Source organism: Eleutherodactylus coqui, chromosome 3, assembly GCF_035609145.1.
Source record: "Eleutherodactylus coqui strain aEleCoq1 chromosome 3, aEleCoq1.hap1, whole genome shotgun sequence".
Classification (NCBI taxonomy): Eukaryota; Metazoa; Chordata; class Amphibia; order Anura; family Eleutherodactylidae; genus Eleutherodactylus; species Eleutherodactylus coqui.
The window spans coordinates 232753552-232768017 of NC_089839.1; the positions used below are offsets into that span (position 1 = coordinate 232753552).

General features: G+C 44.1%; 1 protein-coding gene across 1 annotated transcript in view; it reads right to left on the reverse strand.

Moving 5' to 3' along the window:
* Positions 1-720: 720 nt before the first annotated feature.
* COLGALT2 (collagen beta(1-O)galactosyltransferase 2) overlaps positions 721-14466 on the reverse strand; it is an 84861-nt gene continuing 71115 nt past the window's right edge. The window contains exons 9-12 of the mRNA XM_066597087.1: positions 11235-11367; positions 9198-9325; positions 4577-4783; positions 721-2152 (exon numbers count right to left, since the gene is read on the reverse strand). Coding sequence (XP_066453184.1) covers positions 1879-2152; positions 4577-4783; positions 9198-9325; positions 11235-11367 — 742 coding nt within the window. The 3' untranslated portion in view covers positions 721-1878. The remainder of the gene's footprint in view (positions 2153-4576; positions 4784-9197; positions 9326-11234; positions 11368-14466) is intronic.

Below are 14466 nucleotides of genomic sequence, written 5' to 3' on the forward strand. Positions count from 1 at the left end.
TAATATGGAAGAATCTGTCTCAAAATGGCCGCTAGATACAAAATGGAGCATTATAAGATGTAAATAAGCTTGTGTGTAGTAAAACAATAATTCAAAGCAGAAATAAGTTTAGAGCAGGAGGTACGGTACAGTGTCTAATGATTTGTTTCTATTCTTCCGAGAAACCAAGTCTAGGTGTCTGATGTACAATTGTTATCAGAAGTAGCCCCCCCATGCCTCCAGCTTTCAACAAAGGAACTGGCTGTGCTGACCGTCTAAATCACAAGGGAGAACCAGACCACCTGGAATAAACAGATACTTTAAAGGACAGTTCATAGACTCTCACGCTGTACAATTGCCGAACAGTGCATGACTCATAATTTCTGCCTAACCCAATGAGATTAACGCTGTCACTAATCAACCATTCCTTTCCTGTATAAAAAATTATACAAAGGTAATAAACGCTCAGAGTACGCACACGTCCTCCTACAGCCAGAACCACCTGTTGCCTGCCGTGGTTTTTACTCTACGTATCTGAGGAAACTGACAACTGTCTCAGTGTCTAGTTCTTGGTTTCTGGGATGCATCCAGATATGGTTCTAATTTGGACCTGAAGACCTGAAAGGTTATGGGACTGGGCAGCGGTCCTTAACACTGCTATTCCCATTTTGCCATCAATCAATCTCCAGTAACAGAGAAAACAACACTTGACAACAGGCAGTGGACGGCACTTCTACTGGGTTTGTCCAATGGTTTTATTTTAATATATAATTCTTGTTTTTACAACAATATTTAACATCACAATTTCAGTAACAAAAAATAATTTTATGAATATTTCGTACTTTGATTTTCTACAGACTCCTGAATGAAAATGTAATACATATCCCACTTAAATAACTTGCACATAGGCTTGATAGAATAATTACTGATACAATTCTTAGTATCAAAGTCAGTCAGAATAGATTTTCTCATAAACATGTTTCTCAGTATCAAAATGTACTCAGAATTTACTGCGTTGAACAATTAATATCTTGTAATATACAAACAAAAATAAATTCTACAAAAGTTTACCTGGAATCTCGGCTTATCAATAATACTGTAGCAGTTGAGCGATTTGGACCCAAATACTTTCATCCTAGGACTTTCCTATGGACCAATTTGCTGTGTGACCGTCACATGAGAATCTCATACCAGTTGTATTTCCTTGCTACTCCTTGAACCCAGGGGCGTAACTATAGAGGGTGCAGGGGATGCGGTTGCACCCGGGCCTAGGAGCCCTAGGGGGCCCATAAGGCCTCTCTTCTCCATATAGGGAGCCCAGTACTATGAATAAAGCATTATAGTTGGGGGCCCTGTTACAAGTTTTGCATCGGGGCCCGGGAGCTTCAAGTTATGTTTCTGTGCAGCATGGTTTAGGTATGGGTACGGGTACAGATACAGATAGAGGGGGGGGGCCCTGCTCACCTTTTGCATCAGGGCCCCTGAGCCTTTAGTTACGCCCCTGCTTGAACCTCTTCGATGGTCACCACAGTAGTGTGACAGCTGCAACCAACATGTATGCACTGAGTAGCAGGTAGATACAACATACCTGAAATGTTTGTGTGATATATAAAACATATCAATAAGCAGGTTAAAAAGTTTTCCCTGTAGTCTTTTTTTTTTGTGTAACCGGCACAAACTCAATACTTCTGCCCACATACCCCATGTGTGAACCTGCCTAACATGGAACTCAAGTCATTCAGTGACATTTTCATCAACACCTTAGATGTAGCATGACATTTCTAGCCAATGCTTTATACATGTGCTGCTCCTATAAAATTATTTGCTGTACCAAAATATTCACAGTAAACATTTTTTTCTATACACGACCTAGGGGCTATACACACAGCTCTATAGTAATCATAGTTCATCCCGAGATGATGTGTCAAGTGTAGTCTGAGGTGGCAAGGCATCTGTATTCTGAGCATCCGTGTGTATCTGACCCTGCTGCCTTGTTTTTCCAGAATATTTTCGGTCCCAATCGGTTGACACGGTTTCATTGTCCCATATGGTAGATGTTTCTGTGTCACTAAAATATCCAGGTTGGCCGGTGTAATGAGTCGGGTAAACAAGCAGGGGCTCCGCAGAAAAAGCCTTGAGATCCCGTGGGTGATAATACTCCATATACTTCTCTCTATAGACAAAAAATGATGTCAAATGATATCATTCTAACACTATAAAAGTATATAAAACCTAGTTAAAAAGGGAAGAAATAGGTTTAACTCAAATATTTGCAAATACCCAAAGTCCCTCAAACGAATATGTTGGGCTGCATCCTTCTTCATGGCATTTTGGAGGGATGAAGAACTTAAATCATGTTCTGCCCACCAGGCGCTTCCATACACAAACTGCCATGTATATATGTGCTTCTTCCGGGGCTGCTGGGCTTATTTCAAAATGTTGCTCATTATAACAACTAAAATTAAAATATGCACCTTAGGGCTTACTCACACGAGGGTATATCAGCCCTGTTTTCACAGCCGGACGATATACGTGACCATCTGGTGCATTGGATTTCAATGCATCAGTTCAGATGGCCGATTTTCGGGTGTGTAAAAATGGTCGGCCGGAAAAGATAGCGGTCAGCTGTTTTTATGCTGGCCAGAAAAGATCGTTCTGGACCTATGCTTTTGCTGGAATACAAAGGCCGTTCCTATAAACCCCTATGGGAGCCTATGAGAGCTGTCGGTAAAGGGAGATAGGAGGGAGTTTAGCAGCGTCTCTGCTAAGCTCCTTCCCCCTTTCCTGCCCCTCTCCGTCCCTTCACCAGCTGTTGGCAAAGGGAAGGGGCGGAAGATTAGCACACTAGCTCCCGCCCCATCACACCCCCTCCCATTGCCGACAGCCGGAAAAGGGCGGAGAGGGGGAGGGAAGGAGGAGAAAGTTTAACAGAGCTAAACTTTCTCTCCCCGCCTGACGGTATTCCGGGTCCCAGCGTATACTCACCGCACCCAGTCATCTGAACAAACGCATAAACAGGAGATGCAGCCGTGTCCTGGTCACTGCTGCCTCTTGTTTATGGGATTTTCGGCTGCGCTGTGACCATGACGCGACCGACCGAAAGACGCAGCCCCCGTGTGAAAGAGCCCTTAAGATCATGCGTCAAAAACAGGTTGGTCTTTAGTATCAGAAAACAAAGCAAAAAAGTTGAAATAGTTCTAATTAGAGCTAAGTGGTGTTAAAAAACATCAGACTCTATATGACTCTAGTGCCTAATTCACATGTATGCCAGAAAAAGCGGTTCAGCCATCACAAATGTGGTCTATAACCCAAAATCAATAAATTTTTAAACCATGTGCAACAGAAAACCACTTTAAATAAAGCTGAAAACTGGTGGCCAGGGTAATATTGTATATTTCAGGTAACATGCATCCTACATGACAGCAATGTATTAATACCGGAGTACCTGAAGTATGCACTTCTAGGGGAAGGGGGCTTTTTATGTTTTAGAGCTTCTTCACATGAGCTTACGCACAAGTACGCTCACTGCTACAAAGCTGAGTTGTGCAGGAACAAGGTAAAAATCTGCGCTATTCCGCGTGAGTTTGAAAACAAAAGCGAGAAGATAGGTCCTGCCCAATCTTTCTCACATGTAGTATTAACCCTTTCCAATCCACTGTCTGAAGTCTTTTCCCCACATTCTAAATTAAAGCCTGTACAGCTCAGATGTCGGAAGACATCCGGCAGGGTCCCATACTACAGTACTGGCTCTAGCCAGCAGATGGTGCTATTGTAAAATGGCAGAAATAGAAAGCCCCATAGGAAACCCTGAATCCAAAATTGGATTGCAAAGGGTTAACACTCAATGGTTTTGTTTCATCCCGTTTTGCTTTCGTGATTTCATGCCCATCTGTTTAAGCCTACTTTATTTTTTGCAGTTTCTATATTTGTTCATATGATCTGTGTGCTTCTGTATACAGATCACCAATAACAGTGATCTAAGCCGTGATTTAGTCCTGTTATGCGGCCTTGAAAATGATTGATTTCAATGGTTTCGTTTTCACTATCGGGATTCTTGTTCATTAATAAGACGTGCAAAAAAAGATAGGACTTGCCCTATCTTTCTCACACGTAGTATTAACTATCTTCCTGCTGTTTTAATCAAACTCGACTTTGAATGCTCTGAAAAAAAAAAAGCCTGGTTCATGCGCAACTATGCTCCATAGCGGCGACTGTAGTTGTGCATATAGAGGTAACAACCCATTACTGTTACCAGGAATATGTATACTCAGACATGCAGCTCGTGTATTTTCTGCAGGCCTCCGCACCGCATTAGAGAACACGGTGCTCAGAATCTCTGTGTTCAGCGATCTTTAGTGACAAGGAACTGATTATTTCACTCCCCTGTCACAGTATTGGATAAAGCTGTGTATCAGCCTGATCCTGCCGATGACATTGTGTGCAGGAGCGCGCAATACTATCAAAGACCGCACATAATAGGCTTCTAGCCCTTTAGTTAAATTCCCGTGGAGTGCGTAGAAAGGGGTTAAATGAGAGCCATTGTTTTTAACACGTTGATACAACAATATATATATATAGTTTATGTGGATACACTTACACTGGATGCTTGTTATACATCACTGGAAAAAATTCATCTACTGGCAGCATCTTGCCCAAGGGTTCAGCTTTAATCAGTTTTTGGGCACCCTTCTGTGAGATGGCATAACCCAATGTCCAGTATGAATAATCTGCTTCAACCAAATTCATCACATTTGGAACTGCCTTTTCAGGACGTTTCACTTGCATTCTTTTCCTCCCAATGTAGCTACAGAGACAAGATTTAAAAAAATACATTACCGCTATCAAACTATTAACGACCACTTGTCTGTATGTATGTGAGTGAGTGAATTTCATAGCCACGCCCCTGGCAATGTCATAACTCCGCCTCCTGGTGACATCATTGCAGGTCATAACACACTGAGAATACAACTAAGGCGCTATTATGTCAGACACAACTCAGTGGTCCTGACAAGAGTCACTGACCTACCATCACCACAGAGATCTGGCGGGCTGAAGGACCTGTGGTGATGTCACTGCTGTGGGAGAAGCCATTCTAGAGTTTGGTAGCTCTGTATACTGGACAAGCCAACAGAAACTGCCAGGCCCTGTGATGACATCACCATCATGTGATCACCTGTGTGGGTGGAGTCAGGGATGACATGACCCAGGGGCTCATCACTGTATCCAGGAGCTGTGTGTCATATGTGCAGTCAGCACAAATGTAGTAGAGCTGCGAGTGTCTGTTTGTCTAATGTGCTGTGTGTGTAATGTGTATAGTAAGCATGAATGTATGTCATGTAGCACAGCTGTGTTTGTGATGCGCATGTGATATACCAAAGCTGTGTATGTCACGTGCACGTCATGTAGCAGAGCTGTGTCTGTGCTGTGACGTGCATGTCATGTGGCAAAGCTGAGTTTGTAACATGCACGTGTAGTGTGGCACAGCTGTGTCTGTCCTGTGCATATAATGTAGCAGAGCTGTGTTTGTACCATGCACATGTTGTGTCTGTCAGGCGCATGTCATGTACTAAAGCTGTGTCTGTGACACAAATGTCATGTAGCAAAGCTGAGTTTGTAATTTGCACATGTACTGTGGCACAGCTGTGTCTGTCATGCGCATATAATGTAGAAGAGCTGTGTTTGTACCCTGCACATGTCAGGTTTGTCAGGCGCATGTCATGTATCAAAACTGTGTCTGTGACGTGCATGTCATGTACCAAAGCCGAGTTTGTAACATGCGCATGTACTGTGGCACAGCTGTGTCTGTCATGTGCATATAATGTAGCAGAGCTATGTTTGTACCCTGCACATGGCATGTCTAGCAGGCGCATGCCATGTACCAAAATTGTGTCAGTCACGTGCATGTCATGTAGCAGAGCTGTGTCTGTCAGGCGCATGCCATGTAGCAGAGCTGTGTCTGTCAGGCGCATGGCATGTATCAAAGCTGTGTCTGTGACGGATGTGCCATGTAGCAGAGCTGTGTCTGTTAGATGCATGGCATGTAACACAGCTGTGTGTGTGTCACGTGCCCATGTACCACACCTGTGTGTGTGTGAGTGCATGTAGTAAAGCTGTATGGCGCCACCAGAAACAGTGGTACTATAATTTGCTAATAATTACTAGTATATTATCAAAAGGCCAATGACTATGCCAGGTGAAGAATATAGTAAAATAGGATATTCACTTTTTAAGCTGTGCCCAGGAAATATAAAATCAGTCATCTGGGGGGTCTCTAATAGCTTACCACCTCCCCGTATGACAATAACCATGCATCAGGACTATCTGAATATGCATGGTATTGGGGAGTTGAGGGGAATTGCCACTGGCCCAATAAGTACAATATGAATCAGATCCACTCAAGCCAATATATAAAATTGCACATATACTGAAAATGTAATTAATTGTAAGATGGAAATAGTAATGAGGATGACAGGTAATTAAGTACTGTATCTACAATATACATTTGGCATTTGTTTGATCCAAAAACGGCTAATAAAAATCATATTGCCAACACTGCAGAATGAATCAACACTGCAGCGATAAAAAGTGATTAAAAAAATTACATTGTCCATGAAAATCCGTAAAATAGTATAAATCAATGAATAGTGGCAAAAAAAATGGATCCAGGCTGCTCACCAAAAAGCAGGTCCGATCCTGGACAAACAAAGATGGCCACACCAGCCCCTCCAACTAGCTGATGCACACTGTGCATTATGTGTATCATTAGTCTAATGCCCCATTTACATGGGACGACTGTTAGCTAAAGGATCTGCATGAGCGGATGACGTCTCTGCTACTTGTTCGCGCTCACGCAGAATGTTTAGGCAGGCAGATCAATGCTGAAAAATCAATCTAAACATTCTATGTGAAATGCTGAGCGGGGGGAGCTTTAGACGCAGCGAGAAGTGAACGAACCAGCAAGGATTGTTATGCTAGTTGAAAGTAAACAACAAATGAAAACTAAACGAATAGTAAATGACGGCTTTGTATTTAGATGCGCCGATTATCGCACATTCTCGTTTGAACAAATTCCGTGTGACAAGCGTCGTAAATGGGAAATAAGACACTACATGCTGCGTGAATTGACTAGTGGTGTCCACCTTTCTTTGTCCAGGACCAGAGGGCGGCTTTAACTAAGTGGTGCCTTGGGTTAAGAGTTTAATTTGTTCTGTGACGGAGCTCTTAACCCAAAACACTCGTAAGTCAAATCAATTTTCCCCATTGAAATGAATGGAAAAGCCATTAATCCGTTCCGGATCACAAAGCTCTCCCACTGATATCAATGGAGATGGTGTTGCTCCATTGAAAGAAATAGGACGCCGGCACCCCCGCAGTGATTTTCCGGGAAGGGCTTTAAATATATGCCCTTCCCTGAAAATCATCCCTAGCTGTAGTAAAAAAATAAAAATATATACTCACCTGTATGCCAGGACTCATGTGTGTCTAGCCACTGCTTCTTCTCCCTGCACTGCTCTGAAGCTTTTCAGCAGCTGGGGATTAAAAATGCAGGAAGAACAAGCAGGCAGTAGACATGCCTGAGCCCCGGACAGGTGAGTATATATCTTTTTTACTACAGCTAGGGAAGACTTTCAAGGAAGGGCTTATATTTAAAGCCCTTCCCCAAAAATCACTGCAGGGGTTGTCGGCAGGCCATTGCTTTCAATGGGGCCACTGGCAGCAGCGGTGGCCTCATTGAGAGCAAGGCTCTTAACCCAAGTTTTTGCTCTTAAATCAGAGCTAAAATCCGGGAGACAACCTGCTCTCAAGTCTAACAGCTTGTAAGCTGAGGCACTCTTAACCCAAGATATTACTGTATACAGATAGTCCCCTACTTGCGAACATCTTCCGTTCCAGGAACCTGTTCGCAAGTTCATTTGTTCGCAAGTCCGAACAAATGGTAGTATGGAGCGGGATCGCGGGTGGATCCCGCTCCATACAACGTCGGGTGCCGGCTGTTCTTACAGCGAGCACCTGGCGGCAGCAGTTCCGACGAGCCGCGCCGCTGGTCGGAACTGTTAACACTTTAAATACCTCTCTGACAGCGGTATTTAAAGTGTTAACAGTTCAAACGAGCGGCGTGGCTCGTCGGAACTGCTGCCCCCGGGTGCCCACTGAAAGAAACAGCCTGCACCCGACGTTCAGGGGGCCCGTACAGCGTCCCACGATGAGATCGCAGGACGCTGTGCAGTTGCTAGGCAGCCGGGGACCTCCTGAAAGGCCCCAGGGCTGCCTATGCAGAGTGCCCATCAAGCGCACGGCTTGATAGGCGCTCGGCATAGACAGCCCTAGGGCCTTTCAGAAGGTCCCCGGCTGCCTAGCAACCGCACAGCGATCTGACCGGACAGGCTTCTATCAGGCTTGATAGAAGCCTGCCCGGTCCCTGCACAGTATGATGCAATGCCATAGCATTACATCATACTGAGCAGAACAGATTGTTCGCATCTTGCGAAATTCGTAAATCAAATGTTCGCAAGTCGGGGACTATCTGTATGTCTTAATCCTGCTGCCCTCTGAAACTGAGTACTCCATTTCTCCCGATACCCTGTCATTAGGGTGGACATGTACAGCCAATAGTACTTGAGCTATGAATGAACACAGGTCCAATGAGGCGATTGCGCCAAATTCCAATCCACACGTTTAGGTTGAAATTTGCATTGTCTTCTGGTTGGGTTGTGCTCTTACTAGTAATTTGCATGGCACCAGTACTGAATCAGCACTTTGCTGTTGACTGTCACGGTCCCCGATGATGGCGTCAGCCATGGACTGCACAGTCAGACGGCTCCATGCATGTATCATAGCAGAAGGAGGCCACTTAGAGTACACTTGTCTTACTTCAGTCATAGTAGACATCCCACAGGATCTAGAGAGATGCAGAAAAGTGGATTTCTGCTTCTCACATGCTACTCTTACTTTGCAGTTGGGTTTTACTTCAAATTGAAACCCATGTTCTGCGCATGACAGATACAGCTGTGCCACAGTACATGCGCATGTTCCAAACTCAGTCTGCTACATGACATGGGCGTCACTGACACAACTTTGGTACATGACAAGCGCCTGATAGACATGCAATGCGCATGGCTTCCTAAGCATGCTATTATTTCAGTATAGAACACCAATATTGAGATATAACGCTGGATCAGTGACTACACCCTGTATAAAATACAATTACAGGTACTTACATTAAATCCCAGTCTACAGCAGCTGCTTCAATGTCTGTCATGAGCTTTACAAGTTTACTCTTAAACTGATACTCAAACCGTACATCATCTTCTATCACCAGGGCTTTTTCAAAGCCTTTATCAACCACCTGGAACAATACGGTTAGTGATGAAGGAAAGAAGCATTGTAAACTCATTAGACGTTTCATACGAGGAGTGCGAGCCGTACTGAATATGATGTGTCCTAAAGAGCTTCAGGAAAAGTGCATTCATTCCGAAACTCATCTAACTACTGGAAAAATACAAACTAAGTGAGAGAGAGCATGGAATATGAATGGCTTTGTCTGCTTCTGCCTCAGTATTTGCATCAGCATTAGGGTTTGTTCACATTGGCCAATTTCTGGTATCAATTTTGGACTACTGGGTGGAAATCGAAAGGCCCTTCATTATAGTCAATGGGGAACCGTCCGGCACAATTTTGTTCCGTCATAAGACTGACATTGATGTGAACGAGCCCTTATGGAGGCATTTTATTTCCTAATTCTATTTTGTGCTGATATATTCTAGTTTGTTCTCATCAATATATTCTTTCATATAAAATATAACAATGATCCCTAATATGGGTCTCATGTGATTGTAAAATATGCATATTTGTTAGATATCTTTTTTCAGGCTCTATTGACTCTTAAGTGGAGATGTTAGGAGGAGGCTCAACGCTGGGAGCGTTGGTTCCCGGCGTAGGCGTGCTGGTCTTCCCGATGCTGTTGGCGGTCGTGCGGGTGTCGCTCTGCTCGGGGTTCCCCTGTGTTGGTGAGCGTTCGGAGTTCCCCTGTTGGGAGGCATGGCTGGAGGGGGGCCGGGTCTGTTGCATCGCCGGCCGCCGCATCATCACATCCTGCCACGCCCTAGGTGGGGACTCCTGTATTTAGCTCGGCTTAGACTGGAGCTCAGTGCCAGTGTTTGTTTTGGTCCTGTCCAGCTAACACCCGCTACAGCAGTTCAGTCTTCAGCTTTTGACTTGGCTATTCCTTGACTTTGAGCCTGTCCTTTCCCTCGGCCTGACGTTCTTGTGTAGTTAACCCTTTATGTTCCTTACTCTGAGGTTGTGTTTTGTCAGTTGCTTTTGGTTAGTTGATCTTCTCTGTCCCATGTGTCATGGGGTCTTCCTTAGTGCAGAGTAGGGACCGCCGCCCAGTTGTCGCCCTGGGGTTTAGCCCAGGGGGGCAAGTAGGCAGGGACAGGGGAGAGGGCTGGTGTAGGGACTTCCGTGCCCCCTGTTTCCTAACCAGTCCTGACAGCAGAGTTCACTTGCAATCTAGAAGTTGAGCCGGGGTGCCCTGTCATTCAGTGCCGGGTGCCACTAAGTGCCTTCTTTTGTGTGCCTGCATAAGGCCCCTTGGGTGTCGTCTGTCAGAAATCCCTTAGTGGGCTCAGTTTATAGGATTTCCTTCTTCTCAATCCTACTACAACATCTCCTGCAGTGTATGGACTGATTGGCTAACAGGGAGGTATTTCCGCTAACCATCCAATCAGCGATAATGAAAGTGCATTTGTTTCCTGCCCACCACTATACCAGTGCCAGTTATTGTTCTGTCTGAAGTGTTTGAGGCAGCGGACTCCTGTCAGCTAAGAACCTGTGAATAATTACATTGCTCTTTCCATTTGCATTAAACATCTTTTCTATCCGTCAGCTAGGGACAGACTAGGCCTTCTAGGTTCCCGATGTAGGGCTGCCCCTATCAGCGCGATCGCTCTACTTCTAGGCAGAGTCTACCACTCCAAAGTCGGTTAAGAATAGAGCTCCTATTTTTGGATTTCTGTTACTATTATTGCCCTATTTTGTGTTCCTCGCATTTTGATGATATAATACGTCCTTTGAGGTCATTAATAACATTGTTGTCTAATGTGTTGGAAATGTCCATGAAGGGTGCCATACTTGTGCCCTACACAAACATAACACGTACAATCTCAAGATATGGTCATGTGCAAGAGGCCTAATTCATTTACTTAAAGTGATCTCTGCATTCTTGTGTGATTTTTGTTGGCAATCTCATTTACCTCATTCCACACATAATAATGACTGAGGAAGCATCCAATTTCACCCCTGGTCAGTGTTCTTCCAGAGTAGGGGTCATAGTATCCAGGTAAGACATCTATATTCAGAGTCTTAATTTGACTTGCATTAAGGGCTCTAAAAGTAAATGAACATGAATAATTACATGAGAAGATCATTAACTGCTGAGACATACATAAATATATATGTACTGTAATATAGCTCACATACAATGGTGCCGTTAACCCATGGCCATATCCAGTAGAGTTACAATATTGCTCAGCTACAGCTGCTGACTTATACATACACAAATATATTTCCAGAAATACAGGTGCCTCTATTGAATCCCTTCTTCCTTTTTAAAATACTGAATAGCGGGGTGCAGCCTGGCTATGGCGCTAAAAGGACACTCACTGTGAGAGCTCCGCTACTTCCCTGGGCCCTGACCACTCACTTCTTCCAGCTCCCAACATGGACAAAAACAGCAGGAAACCCTCTACCAACTCTCCAGGCACTTCAGCTCCTGCCATTTCTAGCAATATTCACCGATTCCTAACTGACATGGATGCACATAGATCCTGCGGCACCTCCTTCAATATGGCTAGCACCACCACTACTCCTGCCGCTTCCTCTTCAGTCCCCCCTACAGGCGCCTATGAACACCGCTCCCTTTCTGCTGACCGAGCGCACAGGGTGACTTATTGATACTATCAACTGCTGTCAGTCCTCATGTATGAAAAACTAAAGACTACGCATTCCCAGGTAGGGGCTATGCCCACTAAACTGGACATGGAGGGCTATATCCAGCGCTTAGAGGCTATGTGTAAGTTAGGTTTTGTATCTCTATCTGCAGCCGTCGGCCAACAACTTGAAACTAGCTCTTTAGCCCAGTCTGTGCTTCAAATAGAACAGCATGAAATTATTGACCATCACACTGCCCAGAAACCTCCATAAGAACATCTAGATGCAGAGCCTTTCTAAAGCCATGGGCCTGGCAGACCTCATTCCCACTATCCAGGGAATATTTAACACTCTCCGAAGTGGAGTTCGCTAATTTGAAGCGCTCCAGAACTAAGATAAAGACCCTCCTGGATCACAATTATAATAGATCTCGGAATAGCAACAGGCGTTTTTTTAACGAAAAAATGATGACTGCACCATGAGACATCAACTCTCCAAATACAAATTTCCCTCAGGGTCAGAGATACACACTCCCAGCCTAATAGCTGACACCTTTCGGGACTATTATCAGGCTTTATACAACACCAAGGGACAGTTTTTGGATATGCCAATAAAGCTTTTGTAAAATAGAATTGATCAGCACGTTAGAGACACTGCTCTCCTTATCCTATCTAGAGAGGTCAGATTAGGACTTGATTTCTCATTCTCTGAGGAGGAGATAGTTTCTGAGATCAAACTTTTTCCATCAGGTTAGTGCCCAGACCCAGATGGATTCTGCTCCAAGTTCTATAAAATGTTTTAGCCTTCTTTATCTACTTTCTTGACTAAAGTATTAAATGACCTCTCTGAGACCTCCTCCTTCGGAAGCACATATTTCTGTACTTCCTAAGCCTGGGAAGTATACTTTAACTACTGCCTTATCTGCCTCATTAACATGGATGTAAAACTATTCCCCAAAATTACATTTAACTCCATACCTCCTGAAATTGATTCAAAATGATTTAGTTGGTTTTGTGTATGACAGTGAAGCACAAGACAATACGATGAAAACCTTATTGCCAATCTTCAAATCCCAAACCCTAAAAAAAAACAAAAAAAAAACAGCTTCTATCCCATCAGTAGCTGACGAGAAGGCATTTGACCAGGTCCACTGGTCTTTTTAACACAGCACTTCGTCTCAAATTGGTCTGGGGTCTTCCATGCCAAGTAAAATTATGGCTCTATACAGCAGCCCCATCGCAAAAGTATGCACTAATAGTATACTATGGCATTGGGCAAGACTGCCCCTTTCTTCTTTGTTGTATACTCTACTTATGGAGCACCCAGCAATCACCATACAGCAAGGGTGTCCAACCTTTTGGTGTCTCTGGGCCCCATTGAAAGAAGAAGAGTTGTCTTGGGCCACACATCAAACACACAGGCGCTAAGAATGCAGGGCATCTTCCTCCGCACAACCACCATTGTCCTCCACAGTCCCCCTAAACAACCCCCATTACCCTCCACTATGCCCCCAAACAAGCTCCATCATCCTTCAAATAACTCCCGATGCCATGCCATATGGACTCCACACTGGAGTCAGTGCCTGGTTCTGCATGCAAGCCTCGATACAGAAACCTGTCCAATCTCACATGCAGTTTGTGGCCATGAGACTGTTTCTGATACCAGGGGAGGCGCACACAGCATTGTTCAACGGTTTCTTGTCTTCACCTCGATACTGGATAGGAGCAGTAAAGAGAATCGCTGCCACACACTGAACCTGGAATGACTATGTGAGTCAGACAGTCACAGAGCTGCAAGTGCCGCCCACTGCCTCGTCATTTGTATGTCTGTGAGCGGAAAGTCAGTCTGACACTGCCAGGTACTGCCTGTGACCTCAGTTACTCCTCCCCTTTGGCCCACATTCATAGACATCCTGGGCCACATGCACTATGTGGATTGGACACCTGTGCCATATGCAATAACCCTGAAATTAAGGGCTTGTTAATAGACAATAGAGTACATATCTGCTATTTATGCAGATGATTTACTACAGTAAATCTCTAACCCCAGGGTCTCCCTTCCCTCCATTATGGGGAAGTTTATGAAATACAGCTTTGTAAGCAAATTTAAATTTTACCCCTCTAAAACTGAAATTCTGAATATTTCCCTAGTGAATGTTGCTTTTCTTAAGGACTCTTTCCCTTTCCACTGGTGCTCTGACTCTATTAAGTATCTTCGTGTTCAGCTTCCATCTGACCTCTCTCAGCTTTACAAACTTAATTTTCAACCACTTCTCTCTTGTACTATTGCTGAACTACACTCATATAATCATGTCGGACTCTCATGGTTTTAAAGATTAACTGTTATTAAAATGGATATCTTACTAAAGTTCCTTTATTTCAAGCCCTAACAATAATTCTACTGCCTTCCTTTTATCAAATCGCTTTCTAGTGCTATATTCAGATTTGTCTGGGGAACAAGCAAACTGCAACTTGGTCAAAATATTTTGCTTAGAGCCAAGTCAAATGAAGGTATGGGCTTTCAGTTATATCAAAAAGCCTCTATCCTTACAAACCT